Genomic DNA, 15,147 nt, shown 5'->3' on the forward strand with positions numbered 1-15,147 from the left:
ATATAGGTATATCTTGTTTCTTTTATGATAAATTTAAGTATATTAAATTTGGGAGGGGTGTTAATGTATTCTGAATACTGTGTCTGAATAGGATAATATTTTATGAATTCAGCTAGTTATTTTAAATGTGTTTTAAACACGTTTTAAAGCATTAGAAGAGTTAAAAAAGATATTATAACACAAATTTTTACAATCTTATCTGTTAGCTATCGCACTCAATGTCATTATAATGACATTTATAACGTCAACAAATGACACACTACACAGGCTTATTTTGCAATTGAAATTTGAAGCTCAGTTCGCGTAATTCTTTGTTAGGAAATGAAATAATTGATATTTATTACACCGAGACAAATAAATTAAAGATATCATACGCATTATCGTTCTCAGTTTAATTGCAGTCTCGTCTCGGCGCACGTGCTGATATGTTTATTGTATAATTTGTTACTTTTTGACTTGTGATCTTTCCCCTTAGTGAATAATTATTGTTTTTATAAACACAATGTTCCCTTCGGTGATAAGGGTATATTACGCATTATTGATTACCTTTATTTTTTCTATCGCTCATGGACTGGATAGAAAAGTAAGTAATTTTATTTATTGACTATAATTTTGTAACAGATGTTAAGTTAATAGTGTTTAAATATAATTGTCCTCACCTAGATTATCACGAAGGTCACTGAAGCCTTTATTTCTCTTTAGAAATGATGTAATTAATACTAATTGCTCAACTTTTTACCTCTATACTTAATGAATAAAACAATTAGGTAGACTAATAATTATTCGAACTAGATTTATAAGACGTGGTTATTCCTTCAACTTATTGATATTAAATGTTACAATAATTATTAATTAACGATAGTTTATAAATATTAACTATGCATAGCAATCACCACTATCTATCTATCATTTCAAATATAGTTAAAAAATGTTAACAATAATATGACATATTTCACAGATAACATCGCTACTAAATCCTGGATGCAATGATTGTCCCATGAACACCACAACCCTGGTGTATGTCAGGGCTGATGGTGACTCCGACACCATTCACCAGATATGGGACTTCACTAGACACTTACCGACAATGGTTATGTCTGTCGGCAGTCTCAACTCCACTTTAAACATTAAGTGGGAAGGAACGGAGCCAAAATACTTCTCTTGGTCTGAACAGCCGAGATATAGTTTTGCTACGGTTATGGACAAGGTATTTATGATATTGCATAAATGTTTAAATTTAAGATAATAACAATATGATAAAATTACATAATATTCACTAATGTTTGGTTTTTTTCATATAATGTGATATTTATTGAGTAAAATATATTAGTTACTCAAATCTATAACAGTTGTATTTAGTGACTAAACTTGGCAAATTTTGTGATATTGCTTTATCTGTTAGTTACAATTAAATATCTATTATAGTTTCATTCCTTATCATAATAGCATGTAGATGGCTGTTTACAGTATAAACATAGTAGCATAAGAGAATCAAAATAACTCTTTTTTCAAACCATACATATTATGTATATGTCGTGGCCATATTGTAGATTTGCTCATTTCATGATATGATTGGCCATTTCACGAAATGCGACCATTTCGTGAAATGGCCAATCATTTCATGAAATGAGCAAATGTATGATATGGCCACGACATATAAATAAAATTAACAAAGCAATATTTCTGTTATATAAACTGGCAACTATAACTTAAAAGCGGAAGAAATCATTATTTACAGTTAAAATGAAAGTAGTAAACATGCAACATATAACATATTATTCTTATTAACTAAGTTAACTGTACATAATTGACTATAATCTTATTAAAATACCATAAATTTATTGAATGAGTCACATATTCAAGTTTCATTTTTATTTCAATAATGCTATTGTAATATGATTTACTCTAATCAAATACATGAATCACTACCATCTGTGAGTGTCGGCTATAATATGCATATGCAAAGCTGATAGTGTCACATTTAACCCAGTTATTGCTATCAATATGTTCACAGATGGCTAATATTAGTAAACATAGTTGAAATACCTATTAGAAAACGGAGAATTATTCACACATCAGACTTCACCCATTATAGTACAATATTATTTGAAACTTGCTTCGCCAGCATCTTTCTACTCTTGGGCGTCATTGGGATGCTATTTTTCCCATTTATATAAAAACAAAAGAATACTTTGTAATATGAGTATGAAATATTATGTAATATTTTCACCTTGCTATAAAAATAAGTGTTCTGCTTAGTTGCACCTAATATCATTTGTCAAGAATTATTCGTAAAACACTAAAATTAAAAATTGCATTTCTTGTAAAATAATGGAAATCAACAATAACATTGTTAAAAAAATAATGGTGTTTTTGCTTTTTGCTGTTAATAAGACCTGTATTATATTTTCAGTTAATTGAATATGATGACTTAAATGACAACGGTTACATAAGCCCGAAGTATCCACAAAATGAATACAGTTGCAAACGAATCTCGTGGGCCTTGAAAGAGAGTATTTTGACAGAACAAGAGGCCATGATACACGTAGTTGGAACGCTACACACAGACAGACATGAACAGGACGGGTTTGTACATATGAAGGTAAGGATACACAATACTTATATATAATATATATATATATATATATATCGCATTCGCGTTAAAATGTAGAAGCCCCTCTGGCTAACATCTAGAGACACCAGACAAAAAAAGGTAAGGTATCCTTAAGAATGTTATAAATTCGAAAGTGTTTATTTGTGAAGCCATGGGGCGTGATAATTTTTGTGTCTGTAGTTATTCATATATGTTATTAGTAGGATATAAGAATTAAAAATAACAAAAAACAATTTTCCTTTTTATGATATTGTATCAACAGGAAATCATTATAAATAATGTTATTTGATACCTACCTAAATTCGGCACAAGTTTTACACAAACATTTTAAAGGAAAAACCGGCATGGAATTTTTAAAGCTTTTGAGGAAATTTTATGTACAATAGTCTAAATCTAACTTTCGTATTCCAGCTAGATCTACTACCATTCAGAGACTACGCAGTAGAATTACCACATTTGATTCACACTGCCAATTCAACGCTCATAGACCTATCTTTAGTGAACTTGACGACATCTAAAGAGTACAATGCTTCGAGATTCGCGTTACATTTTGTATTGGTCAGTACAGATGACGCGAGCGATACAATGCACTATACTATGCGTAAAAGTTTGGATGATGAACACACGCCAGGCGTTTTTGAGGTTAGTTTTAATCTTATCTTCTTATTGGTCTGAATTGTACATAATATGCATGCTTTCGTTAATTGATAATTGCAACATGAATGTTTGCATCAAGCATAGAAACAATTAATATTGTGTCTACACGGCCGCATGACGCGACGTTACCACTCCGCACAATTAAGTAATGGCGCGACATTGCCGCTCAGCACAATCGCGACGAACGCATAACGAGCGGCTAACGCAGCGTTGCCACTCCGCACAACGAACGTATGACGCTGACGTAAACGCACCGTGAACATAGTTTTGATTGTTTCTACTTCAGTTCTAACTTTCACCTAATCATTCTATTCTAAATTTATAAACATACACGTTTGTGAGTTTTTATGGATATTTTATTACTCTTTATGCAAAAAAAAATTATCAGATTATATGTAATATGAAATTTGGTATTTTAGCCTGGTTTAACACATACTGTCGATAGTCTGTACTAAAAATTAAATAAAATTTACAGATAATCGAGATCAAAACTCCATCTCTATTTAATGATGAAGAAGGAGGCTATCTTCAGTTCCGACCTGTCGGTTATACGGACAAAGAGCGGAATGTTGCCAGCTCTACTATGGCACATGTATCTAATTTTAACAGGTAAGTAATCTTTTTTTTTTTTTTGAAAAATATAACATTTTTTCATGTATTTTTTTTTTGGAAAAATATAACATTTTTTTCATGGAATTATGTTTTCCGCTGGTGAAAAAATGTATCGAAGGGTCGTGTAATTTTTGAGATTATTTTTCCGACCCAAATATCGACCAATAGAATTGCACCATTCGACGTCACGTGGTACAACCTACATGGTATTATACTGATAATTTTTTGAAAATTTTCTCTGGTAGTTGCCACACGTCAAACTGACAGGTTGAATTCAATTGTGAAATTATTGGCCGACATTTGGGACGGAAAAATAATCCCCCTAATACCACACGAGCTTCAAAATTATCTGACATTTCCCTCAAGGTTCCCTGCAAACAAATAAAGTCGTCAATTTTCAGGAAAATTCACTCGCGCTTCGCGCTCGTGATTTTTTAACCTGAAAGACTTGACTCCTTCATTTGTTTGCAACGAACCTATCGGAAAATACCCGATAATTTTGAAGCTCTTGTGGTATTATAAGTGATAATTTTTTGAAAATTTTCTCTGGTCGTTGACGTCAAACTGACAGGTTGAATTCAATTGTGAAATTATTGGCCGACATTTGGGACGGAAAAATAATCCCCCGAATACCACACGAGCTTCAAAATTATTGGGTATTTTCCGATAGGTTCGTTGCAAACAAATGAAGGAGGAGGAAAAATCACTCGCGCTTCGCGCTCGTGATTTTTTAACCTGAAAAGCTTGAAGCTCTTGTGGTATTATAAGTGATTATTCGTCTGCTTATGTTGAAAAATGAAAATCTTTTCTGTTTATTACTTTAGAAAACGATTTAATTTGCGAAATATTATTGCATATTATTTATTTATAGTATGTGATAAGTGAATTGATAAAAAAATCTTGTGTGTTATCTAAAACCTTGAACTTGTGAGAATATAAGTGTAGACTTAAGGCTTTGTCAGATAGGACGCGTATTTTAGCGCTGCGTAGTAGCGCTACAGCGTCCTGTTTTAACGTCGCGCGAGGCTTCGTCAAACAGAACGCTTTAGCGCGCGTTAGGACACAGCAATTGATATTATTAAAGCTGCATGTTGTTTACATAATTATTACTTACGAACAAAACAAGGTACAGCGATATTAACTCCGGAGTCGGAAGAATTGTTTACTTACCAGTTTCATTAATTTCTTCTCCGATTTGTGCCCACAATTTTGCCTTCATTGATATATCTTTATAGTTTATATGAACTATCCTTCGTATTATATAAGCATGGATATTTTCTAACCAATTCTATCAAATTTTCGGTCATTATGCAGTATTTTATTATTATTTTACGCCTATTAACTCCGACGCTAAAATAAAATTTGTAAAAAAATACAACACCCGACGTTAAAGCGTCCTAACGCCGCGACAGAGCGTTGCGTACTGCTAGCGCCGGCGCTTTGTTTGACGGTATTCTACGATGGTAGTAGAACACATCTTAGCGTCATATCGCGGCGTCAACTTAACGCTCTGACGCGCGCTAAGTACGCGTCCTGTCTGACAAAGCCTTTATGTAAGTAGTAATTAAAAATAAACAAAAAAGTCATCTGCGTAAATAATATGTACCTAATTATTATTTTTTTACTTTAGAGAAAATTTTATAGACAAAGTATCAGTAAGTTTTTTAAAAATGCTTCTATTCTCGAAGAGTCCAGAGGGGGATCATAATCTCATATTAAATTAAGCGCAGATGTTAAACTTGTTGTAATATTATTAATATTTGTCGGTATAAAATGGATAGACCCAAAAAATATACATAATCAATAGCAACGAAATTCAAAATTCAAAAATTATTTATTGTGAGTCACAGGTATTATGGGTTATTACATTGTAATGCAATCAAGAAAAGCAATCAAGAAGTAAAAGCTGTTAAATTTTTTTCCGTGTCAACCCAGAAATATCTTAGGTGAGGCTTTTAATTAATGCCTGGATACTAAACGAAATATTCCATTCATATTACCAGAACAAGGTTACCCCAACGCAGCACCATAGAACTGTTCTTCAAAGACTCCCCCAAGGTGCTGGTGCAAGACATGTTCATGTCTTTTGGTGAAGCTAGCGATGGCTTCTATAAGCAGCACAATTATACCGCCTGGTGAGAATTATTTATTAAATTATTCATGTTACCATGTACAGGTTTCACCGCTTGCTGAGGGTTTATAATTATAGATTTCCCCACTTGAAAAAAAAGGGTTTATAATTATCATGCTAATCCCATTCAAACTATTATCCAATAATTATTAAAAGCTGTGACCTGCGGTTTTACACGCATTGTTTCGCTTCTATTGGTCTTAGCGTGATAATATATACCTTTAATAGACTTCCTCCATAAATCGACTATCTAATAGCGATCATTTTTTAAATTTGACCCATGGTTCCTGATATTAGCGCGTTCAAGCAAGCAAACAAACAAAAACTCTTCAGCTCATAATATTAGTACAGATATAACAATTTAATTATTTTCTCTTAGGGCCGATTTTTTAATGCTTGGATAAAACTTATTCGTCGAATAATGTATAAAACTACCATTTTAAAAACGTATTCTAATTGCCCGTATTTGACAGTTTACGTGACATTGTAATATTATCGTGTAATACTTTAATGGACGGATAAGTTTTATCCAAGCATTGAAAAATCGGCCCTTATTCTATTAATTTATTCCACAGGTCATACACAATCGGCTATGGCGTACCACCAGTTGAGGGCTTTTCCCTATTCGTTATTCTAATAATTTCAATAGGACTCGGTGTCCCCATAGCATTAGCGCTTTCTGGTATTGTGTATGTACTCGCACGGAGATACTCACGAACCAGGACTCGCACCAGACTCACTAATGAGGATTGACTCGCGTATGTGATGCTCGATGATGGACTGTGATTTTGTAGGGGGGGGGATAAAAAAAACTCCACAGATAATACATAATAGGCTAAACTACATAACTAACAACATTTTGATAGGACTGCGTGCACCAATCGAGGTTTCGCACCCTAATGAGGACTTACATGCGTATGTGATGCTGGATGATGGACTGTGATTTGTTAGAGGGGGGGGGGGGATGAGGGATTGTGTAATGAAAAAAAATTCCACATACATAATAAAAACTAAAACTCATTATTTCGATTGGACTCGGCGTACGTACTCTCGTGCGAAGTCTTACTCTTGTATGTGATGCTGGATGATGGACTGTGATTTTGTGGGGGGGGGGGATAATATATGAGGAACATTTGTTTAGGAATATATAGGATTGTGATTGGATGGTAAAAATAATTCCACAGGTCATATACTATTCGTAATTACGATATTACTCGGTGCACCCGTAGCACTGGTGATTCTGGATTCAAATGAATGTGGCACGTTATTTAGTTATTATATGAGATGTTGATTGATTAAATGTAATTCGATGATATGCTTGTATGCTGATATTTTGAATTTATAGGAATTTAATTGAATGTTAAAAAATGTATATGATTTTATTGGACACTGAGAAAATATCTTAGGAATATGGAATTAAGAAATGCAGGCAAACTAGGTACCTATACTTATGACATATGATATAAAAAAATTTTGGGCACTAAAAATGGTAAAAGAAAAGTTTGCTTGAGCACAGAAATGTATACAAAATTTGGCAGTTACTAAATATTATGTAAAAATAAAACTTTTACTAGACTTTATTGAACACACATGTTAAATGTTTTTTTTTATATAAGAAAAAAAAAGAAAAATAAATGTTTTGTATAATATTATGTATTCGAGTAAGATGTAGTTGAATCCTAATATGTTAAGAAAGGTATTATAATTTATAACAATTATTATGCATTGTTGAAGCATTTCATATAAAAAAGAAATGCTATTGACCATATCTAAAATTCGAACAGTTAAAAAAAACAGATAAACACAATAATATGATGATGACCATGGGTCATGAAATTTTAAATGACTTAGGGCTAGCGTATACATGCAACTATTAGTTGAACAACTGTTTTGTTGTGTCTCATAAGTATATAAGAATATATACGTGCGCATACTGTCAACTTGATAGTTGATCGATAAAAAAGTCGAAAAGCCGTATCGATTTGCTTTTGAGTAAAAAGTTGGACAACTATCGACCACGCGCTCATAGTGTTGGAACGTATTGAAGTGCGCGTCATCGACTAAACAGTTAATATTTATCACGGATTCAAGAATTGCAAGAAGATTGTTAGATTTGTTCGGGATATAAATTAAGACTGAAATCGACCTCCATCGTCTAAACAGTTTAGTCGTGTGGAATTCAAGAGGAGAACACAACTCGACAGAACAGTTTAGTCATGCAAAAGTTGTATGTACCTATGCGCGGGCTCTAACTATTGGAGTGTAAAATATTAAAAAAAAAGTTATCCTCTATAATATTGTAATTGTCAATAATTGTTCGTTTTATGATGAGACCACAGATTATGCTGCGAAATGTAGTGAATCAATCGTACTTTCTATGATTGACCATGCATTCATTATTTTTCAGTCATGTATAAACACTAATACCCCAAAAATACTAGACATAAATTATGGGATATTATTAATTTAAAAATAATTTAGTTAATTTATTTCCATGCTGAGTTATGATTTGTGTAATCTTCTTTAACTTTATTCCATATATTATTTTATTACAATCTTTTTATTAACGAGATGTTCCTTATCCTAAAGTTTAAAATTTCAATTTGAAATTTATATTTTCAACACTTTTTAGGACTAGATCACTTATTGATAACTTTTCATCAATTTGACTTGATTTTTTTTTTTTACTTTTTTTGACTATTTTAATGAAAAGATCTAATTAATTTAAGACGTGTGAAGCTTACGGGCTTTTGTATATTTTAGACCAATTTGTATATTTATAAGATTGTTTTATTTTGTGATGTCATGTTTATGTGTACTTTGCAAATAAAGTTGATGTTATAGCTATAACTTGTTTCTCTTATACATTTCTTCGCAGCCTCATATAAATCTAAAATTCTTTTGACGTGACAACGTCTTATAATTCGATAGAGCCGGCTGCACGCACGAAAAAACATGACTCATGCGGCGTTACCTCGCTCTGAGGCGTTCCATGTAAGGCTTGAAGTGCAAGCGAGAGCGCGGAACGAGCGACAAAGACAAGTTGGTGTGAAAGGGATAAAAAAAACATACAGGCGTCATTCAACGTCATATTTTCTTGTTACAAGTTAATGTTCATAGTGCAATCTGCAGTGTATTAGATATAAGCTTCTTGGCCTATACCTATGACCTATAGTATATATTATAATCAGACATTTACATAATATTATGTTTCTGCTCCCATCCTTACCAATGTATATAGAGCCAGGCTAACCTTTACACATTAACAAAATAAAATAACTTTTACCTAACTGTTGAAAACTTTAAGATAGCAGTTGCATTTCATGGTCTTCATATTAATTATTAAAGCATAATTTTATAGATTATAGTGATGCAATGTATAAATTTGAATAAAACAATTATCAGTCTTAAAATTTTATTTCGTCCACGGAAATATCACTACGTAATAAAAGTTCTTGAGATCAAATCCAACATCCCTCGTTCAATTTAAACTTTCTATAATTGCACGTGTGTCGAATTTAAAATTCGCCCAAGAAGGCGCAACGAAGTTGATATATTTACTGTAATAATTATCAAAATCATCTTTTGCGCTTTCTTCATTTTTCACTGGCGAGATTCTGTTTGTGTCATTGTTGACATTCTGTGGTGTAAACAGTTGACGTTTCGTCGATTTCCCGCCTTTTCTGTTGCCATTACTGTTGACCTTCGATCCACTGCTTGAGTGGCCATTACTTTTCGATTCTTGCACAGAATTCTGTTGATACTCTTGTATTTCATTTTGCAAGCCTTGCGATATAGATTTCGGTTTGCCCTTGCAAGATTCGAGTTCTCCCATGGATTTGTGTCTCGTTCTTCGCGAGAACACTTTAGGATTTCTTTCGGAGACCCAACGCCTGATGCGTTTAACGAACGGTAGAACCATGAAGAATGCGTTAGGGCTGACGCCCATTTTAACTTTCGGCGTCATATCTTTTCTATTGGCTGGTAAGTCAGCAATAGGGAACCATTCGCACGCTTTAATTTCATTTCGGGTTCTAGGCTGAAACTTGGTATCGCGCGGCACGTAAGCTACTATGTAGAGGCGAACTATTTGATCGTGAATTGTAGCTTCTATGAAGTCTTGCTTGTTCATGAGATTGGTGATATCAAAGCCAGTCTCTTCCAGTACCTGTAATTTTAATTAAATGAGTTTAAAGTCTTGTATGGAACACTGTTTTAGTCGAAATTAGGGCATTCAAACAAAAATGTAAATATGTAGTGTATTTTAGTTAAATCTTTAATATTAATTGTATGTAGTTACTAGCGGTCCGCCCCGGCTTCGCCCGTGGTACATATTTACGTTTTCTCTACATAAGAACCATCCTCGTATTTCAAGGAATATAACAAAAAAAGAATTATCGAAATCGGTTCAGCCGTTCTCGAGTTATGCGCTTACCAACACATTTTGCGATTCATTTTTATATATAAGAAAGATTATACAAATCAGATTTCCATTATATTTAAAGTAACAAAAAATTACATGAATGATGAAAGTTTTATAATATTTTGTTCTACACTCACAATGCACAGACACACAACATTCACAAAAAACATTAAAAAATAAAAATAAAAATTTTTCTATGATAAAGTTGGATTAGTATTACCTATTTGTTGTATTTGTGAAGTTTATTTGTTAGTTGCCGATAGTAAGACTAAAAATAAAATCACCTCTCTAGCAGCACACTTCCACGGCTCTTCATCCTCATTAACCTTGCCCTTCGGGAAGCCCCAGGACGCCTTCGTCCAGTACGACTGCACTAGCAACACATGCGACAGTTCTGTATCGAGTATAATAGCGCCGTACGTTGGCACGCTTTGCTTGTACACCCTCCAGTTATCCAACACTGCGTCCAGACTGCTCACATGCTCACGGAGTGTGGGAACATGCTGGTAAACACAATGATATAAGTAGAAAATCGGGCCGAATTGATAAACTCCTCCTTTTTTTGAAGTCGGTTAAAAAGATGTAGATAGGTTTAAGGTTACCACTGCAATATTTGAGTCAAAGATTGCATGATTAACTATTGTTTTCTCTAAAAGTTTAATTTACATGATGGATTTATTTAAAGAGTTGTAAAAGTAGATTTTGAAAGCCATACAATGCAATAAGAATTTTTCTATCAAGTATCTAATTCAACCAAAAAATCACATAGGTAAGTACTCAATAGGTTTTTTGGGTTGACTTTAGAAACGTGCGGCACGAATTTCGGCGCGATTTTAATTTTTATCGATCGATAATGATGCCCCGAAACATACATTAGCGGCTTTTCGTGCGGAAACGTGTAATTACAGAGAAATCTTTTTTTTAATTTTTGAGATTATGTTCAAAATTGTTTGAGTTACATTGACAAAACTACAAGAATTGTGTTTGAAAGAGATAACAAATGTCTTAATGTACATATTAAAAACCATAGTTCATTCAAAAGCATGTTGCTGAGGGGACAACAATTCATACGGGTTATTGGCGAGCATAATATGATTGTTTGGGGCAATATGGGTATGTTCATAAAAAAGTTGATCACTCAGACCCAGACAACCCATTTGTTGCCTCTGACCCATTTGAGTCCCAGTGGCATGTTGTAAAAAGATTTTTTAAAAAAGATAACTATAACCACCCAGCAAACTTCGGTGATAATATTATAGAATATGTGGAGACGATGGGTGGAAATAAATAAAATGGATCCATTCATTGCCATTGTAAATTGTATCAAACATGTATACAAGATTTGAAAAATAATTATTTAAAAAAAATGTTTAATATTGTATGTAAGTATATTGCACACAAATTGTTAATCACAGAACCGAATCTGTCCACCCCGATTCCACGTGGTACTTGTCTGTCATACACTAGAGTGTATTTAAAAAGTCGGAGGCGCGGAGGAGCGTGGCGCCCGCGTGTGCTGAGGAGCAGGCAGAGTCAAGCGAGCCGGAGTGGCTGAGGCTGGTCGCCAAAGGCGACCAAAAAGCCGAAGCTACGAAGGCGAGTGAAGACTCCTGCCTGCAACGAGGTACACGGGGGCAAGCGCCACGTTCTGCAGCGCCGGAGCAGTCAAGAAAGCCCATAATCTTCGTTATATTTCTAACTACATCACTACATAGTATAAAACAAAGTCACTTTCTCTATCCCTATGTCCCTTTGTATGCTTAAATCTTTCAAACTACGCAACGGATTTTGATGCGGTTTTTTTTAATAGATAGAGTGATTCAAGAGGAAGGTTTTAGTATATAATTTATTAGGTTTAAGTCAAAGCGGGCGAAGCCGCGAGCGGTAAGCTAGTATAAATATAATCTCAAAAAAATTAAAAAAAAATAGAAGGGGGGGTTTCCTCACCCCCCCACTTTATAGGGGGTCTCCTCTTACCTCCCCCCTCCCTTTCCCTCCCCTCCCCCCCCTTAATTCGTGCCGCAAATTTCTAAAGAAATACCGGTTTTTTTATTTTTATTTAGCTTTGATAAAACTATTTCAATTTGATTTCTGCTGTCATATTCAACTGTACTATAATAACACAAAATCCACTTGGATTCAAAGTAGAAATAACTGTACTATGTTTAAAATACTATACCTGAAAAATATGTGCTGCAAATTCCCTTATCCCACATGGATTAAGTCTGGTGCTATCATCTGTGCAATAATAATCCAAATAGAACCAATGTGCTAATTCTATTTGGAAACATATTCGTACCAAATTGCCTCTGTCTTCTGGCGGCAAATTTATGATGAAACGACTAGATAAAAAAAGAAACGATTAAACATATTTAAATCGATATTCACGTTCATAATCTAAAATGAAAAAACGTATTTAAATATCATCACATTATTATATTTCTACCTGCATAAATCGTCGAGGATATCGATCGGTATTGAATGTTTATTTACTTTTGAACTTGTGCTTTGAAAAGCCATTTCTTTGTGTACACAAAAGTAAAAATAAGTCTAAAAAACACTGTAACTCAGCTTATTTCTTTTGTTAGTAAACAAGAAACTAATAATAATTAATATAAGCATTTATTTCTACGCAACAAAACTGTTTGCAATTTGCATGACATGAAACCAAGAAACAAACAAATGACAATTTCGCATTGCACGTACGTCAGCTGTCAAAGATCACATGTGCACGTAGACGGAGAATCTCTGTCTACGCATGTGCATAACAGAATATAGATTTAAATTAATTTATGGAATGCTACGTAAATAGTAGGTAAAATAAGTTGTGCGAAGTGTAAAAAATACCGTACTGTAGATCCTGTGTGTGTGTGTATCTGTGCTGTGGATGTGTCAATAACATGTCTACTGTCATAATATGTCTTCTCCAAAATATGTCAACGTCAAATATCTAAATATTGACGATAGGAGTGAAAACTGAAAAATCCTTTATTATTTAATAAATTTCTTGCAATTTCGCAGAACATGATTCGTATGTTTTACCAAATAACAAAGTAAAAAGTTAAGAATTGATATTCAAGGGTTTATTAAACATTAAACTGGTTTAATATCTACATTTACATATACGTTTAGAACATATTTTTGAAAGAAATATGGATATCACGCCTCTGTTTAAAGCCTGTATTAAAACAGTGAAGACCCGGAATAAAACTTTTGGTATACTGAGTCCCATACCTGAAGAGAAGAAGACAATATTGCGAACAAAATCAAAAAATGGTTTTATGCTAGCAGCTAAAGACATAACGTCTCAAATTACGAAACTGAGAGATTTTTTGTTAGAGCACCGAGAGAGGTACTTAAACGTGTTAAATGTTCTATCGGAAGACGAAATGTCGGAATATGAACGCGATCAAATCGACACAGGCGCTCAAAGGATCATAAATACTTGTTCCCATCTTTTGAAAGAATTTCGAAATGATAATCGCAAGCTATCTGTTTCACAACAGACACGGGAGTACATGGATGCTGTTATAGATCTTGTTGATGCCTATTTGAAAGCGGTATGTAAGATACACAGTGAGTTAAAAGCGTTCAGGGTAAAGAGAGCTCTGGATATGCGGAAACTGTCTCGTTTGGAGCTGCCGCAGAAGAAATCTTCCATTCCAAATCCATTTGTTGATAATATTATTGAGCCTATTGAGAAAGACAATGTAGATAATGAAATAGTTAATGAAGAAACTGATAGTCCAAGGAAAAAAATAGAGTTATCAGAAAATGAAGTGGCCGTGATGTCTGATGAAGGCGAACTAAGTGCAGAGGAGTTACAAATGTTTGAATCAGAAAATGTGCAACTACTGAATGAACTAAATAGTATGACAGAGGAAGTTAGACAGATTGAAAGCAAAGTACTTCACATAGCTGAGTTACAGGAGATATTCACTGAAAAGGTGCGTTGGATGACTTGAATACTCTATTGCAATCAAAAACTTAACAATAATGTGAAAATTTTTTTTTTCATCATTTTCAAAATAATGAGACTTAATAACAGTGGAGATATCTTATTGGATTATAAGTTATCTCTTGTTTTTATTATATTTATCTACTGCAAAGATAAAATGCATGCATTATAAATTCCAAATAATACACTGATTATGTACCATAAAACATAATTTACAAAATTACTCAGATACTAAAGAATTTGATTTTTTCAGGTATTGCAACAGGAGCAAGATATAGATAGAATAGCCAACACAGTAGTGGGTACAACAGAAACTATGAAGGATGCAAACGATCAAATAAAGCAAGCCATTCAAAGGAATGCTGGGCTGCGAGTCTATATGCTATTTTTCTTCCTTGTCATGTCATTCACTTTACTTTTCCTTGATTGGTATAATGATTAAAATGTTTGCGAAATGTATAAATTAACTTATTGAAAATATATTGAAATAAAATATCTTAGCAGATCTTTATTGTATGATATTACATAGTCATTATCTCATGTGGTAATATAACATTTAATTAATGTATGTACTTGGGTTATTTTTTTCTGTTAAGTGGCGAAAGAAAAGTATTAGTTAAGACGATTTTTTAATATGGTTTAATAAAAAAATTGTTTTTGTGATTTATTTTATTTTTACTACAATCTTAGAAAACATGATTCAGGTTACAGTGAGTTATAGTAATTCCAAATTCCCTCCTTCCTCCGAGGTC

The 15,147-nt window shown here is 33.4% G+C and overlaps 3 protein-coding genes across 3 annotated transcripts; 2 read left to right on the top strand and 1 right to left on the bottom strand.

Annotated features, from left to right (window-relative positions):
- Positions 1-272: 272 nt before the first annotated feature.
- Positions 273-6,815, top strand: LOC149899959 (glycosylated lysosomal membrane protein B-like). The gene is made up of 7 exons (XM_090113223.1): positions 273-583; positions 959-1,207; positions 2,414-2,602; positions 3,026-3,256; positions 3,747-3,880; positions 5,887-6,018; positions 6,590-6,815. Exons 1-7 carry the CDS (start codon positions 503-505, stop codon positions 6,765-6,767), a joined length of 1,194 nt encoding a protein of 397 aa, XP_089969349.1. The 5' UTR covers positions 273-502; the 3' UTR covers positions 6,768-6,815.
- A 2,597-nt stretch (positions 6,816-9,412) lies between these two features.
- LOC149899960 (m7GpppN-mRNA hydrolase-like) lies at positions 9,413-13,102 on the bottom strand. The gene is made up of 4 exons (XM_090113040.1): positions 12,884-13,102; positions 12,617-12,779; positions 10,722-10,940; positions 9,413-10,182 (listed from the first exon to the last, which is right to left on the bottom strand). Exons 1-4 carry the CDS (start codon positions 12,955-12,957, stop codon positions 9,496-9,498), a joined length of 1,143 nt encoding a protein of 380 aa, XP_089969166.1. The 5' UTR covers positions 12,958-13,102; the 3' UTR covers positions 9,413-9,495.
- A 268-nt stretch (positions 13,103-13,370) lies between these two features.
- On the top strand, positions 13,371-15,058 carry Syx18 (syntaxin 18). Its single transcript, XM_090113068.1, has 2 exons — positions 13,371-14,384; positions 14,649-15,058. Exons 1-2 carry the CDS (start codon positions 13,590-13,592, stop codon positions 14,835-14,837), a joined length of 984 nt encoding a protein of 327 aa, XP_089969194.1. The 5' UTR covers positions 13,371-13,589; the 3' UTR covers positions 14,838-15,058.
- Positions 15,059-15,147: the final 89 nt, after the last annotated feature.

Source organism: Colias eurytheme, chromosome 19 (genome assembly GCF_061535395.1).
Source record: "Colias eurytheme isolate Ceu_HAF_F1 chromosome 19, ilColEury1 Martin Lab GWU primary, whole genome shotgun sequence".
Lineage (NCBI taxonomy): Eukaryota > Metazoa > Arthropoda > Insecta > Lepidoptera > Pieridae > Colias > Colias eurytheme.

Excerpts from the sequence above, each read along its gene's own strand:
- LOC149899960 (XM_090113040.1), bottom strand. The coding sequence starts at position 12,957 with ATGGCTTTTCAAAGCACAAGTTCAAAAGTAAATAAACATTCAATACCG. Across the intron at positions 12,780-12,883 it reads ATCCTCGACGATTTATGCAG|TCGTTTCATCATAAATTTGC; the intron begins GTAGAAATATAA and ends TTTTTTATCTAG. Across the intron at positions 10,941-12,616 it reads TTGCAGCACATATTTTTCAG|CATGTTCCCACACTCCGTGA; the intron begins GTATAGTATTTT and ends TGTGTTTACCAG.
- Syx18 (XM_090113068.1), top strand. The coding sequence starts at position 13,590 with ATGGATATCACGCCTCTGTTTAAAGCCTGTATTAAAACAGTGAAGACC. Across the intron at positions 14,385-14,648 it reads AGGAGATATTCACTGAAAAG|GTATTGCAACAGGAGCAAGA; the intron begins GTGCGTTGGATG and ends TGATTTTTTCAG.
- LOC149899959 (XM_090113223.1), top strand. The coding sequence starts at position 503 with ATGTTCCCTTCGGTGATAAGGGTATATTACGCATTATTGATTACCTTT. Across the intron at positions 584-958 it reads CTCATGGACTGGATAGAAAA|ATAACATCGCTACTAAATCC; the intron begins GTAAGTAATTTT and ends CATATTTCACAG. Across the intron at positions 3,257-3,746 it reads ACACGCCAGGCGTTTTTGAG|ATAATCGAGATCAAAACTCC; the intron begins GTTAGTTTTAAT and ends TAAAATTTACAG.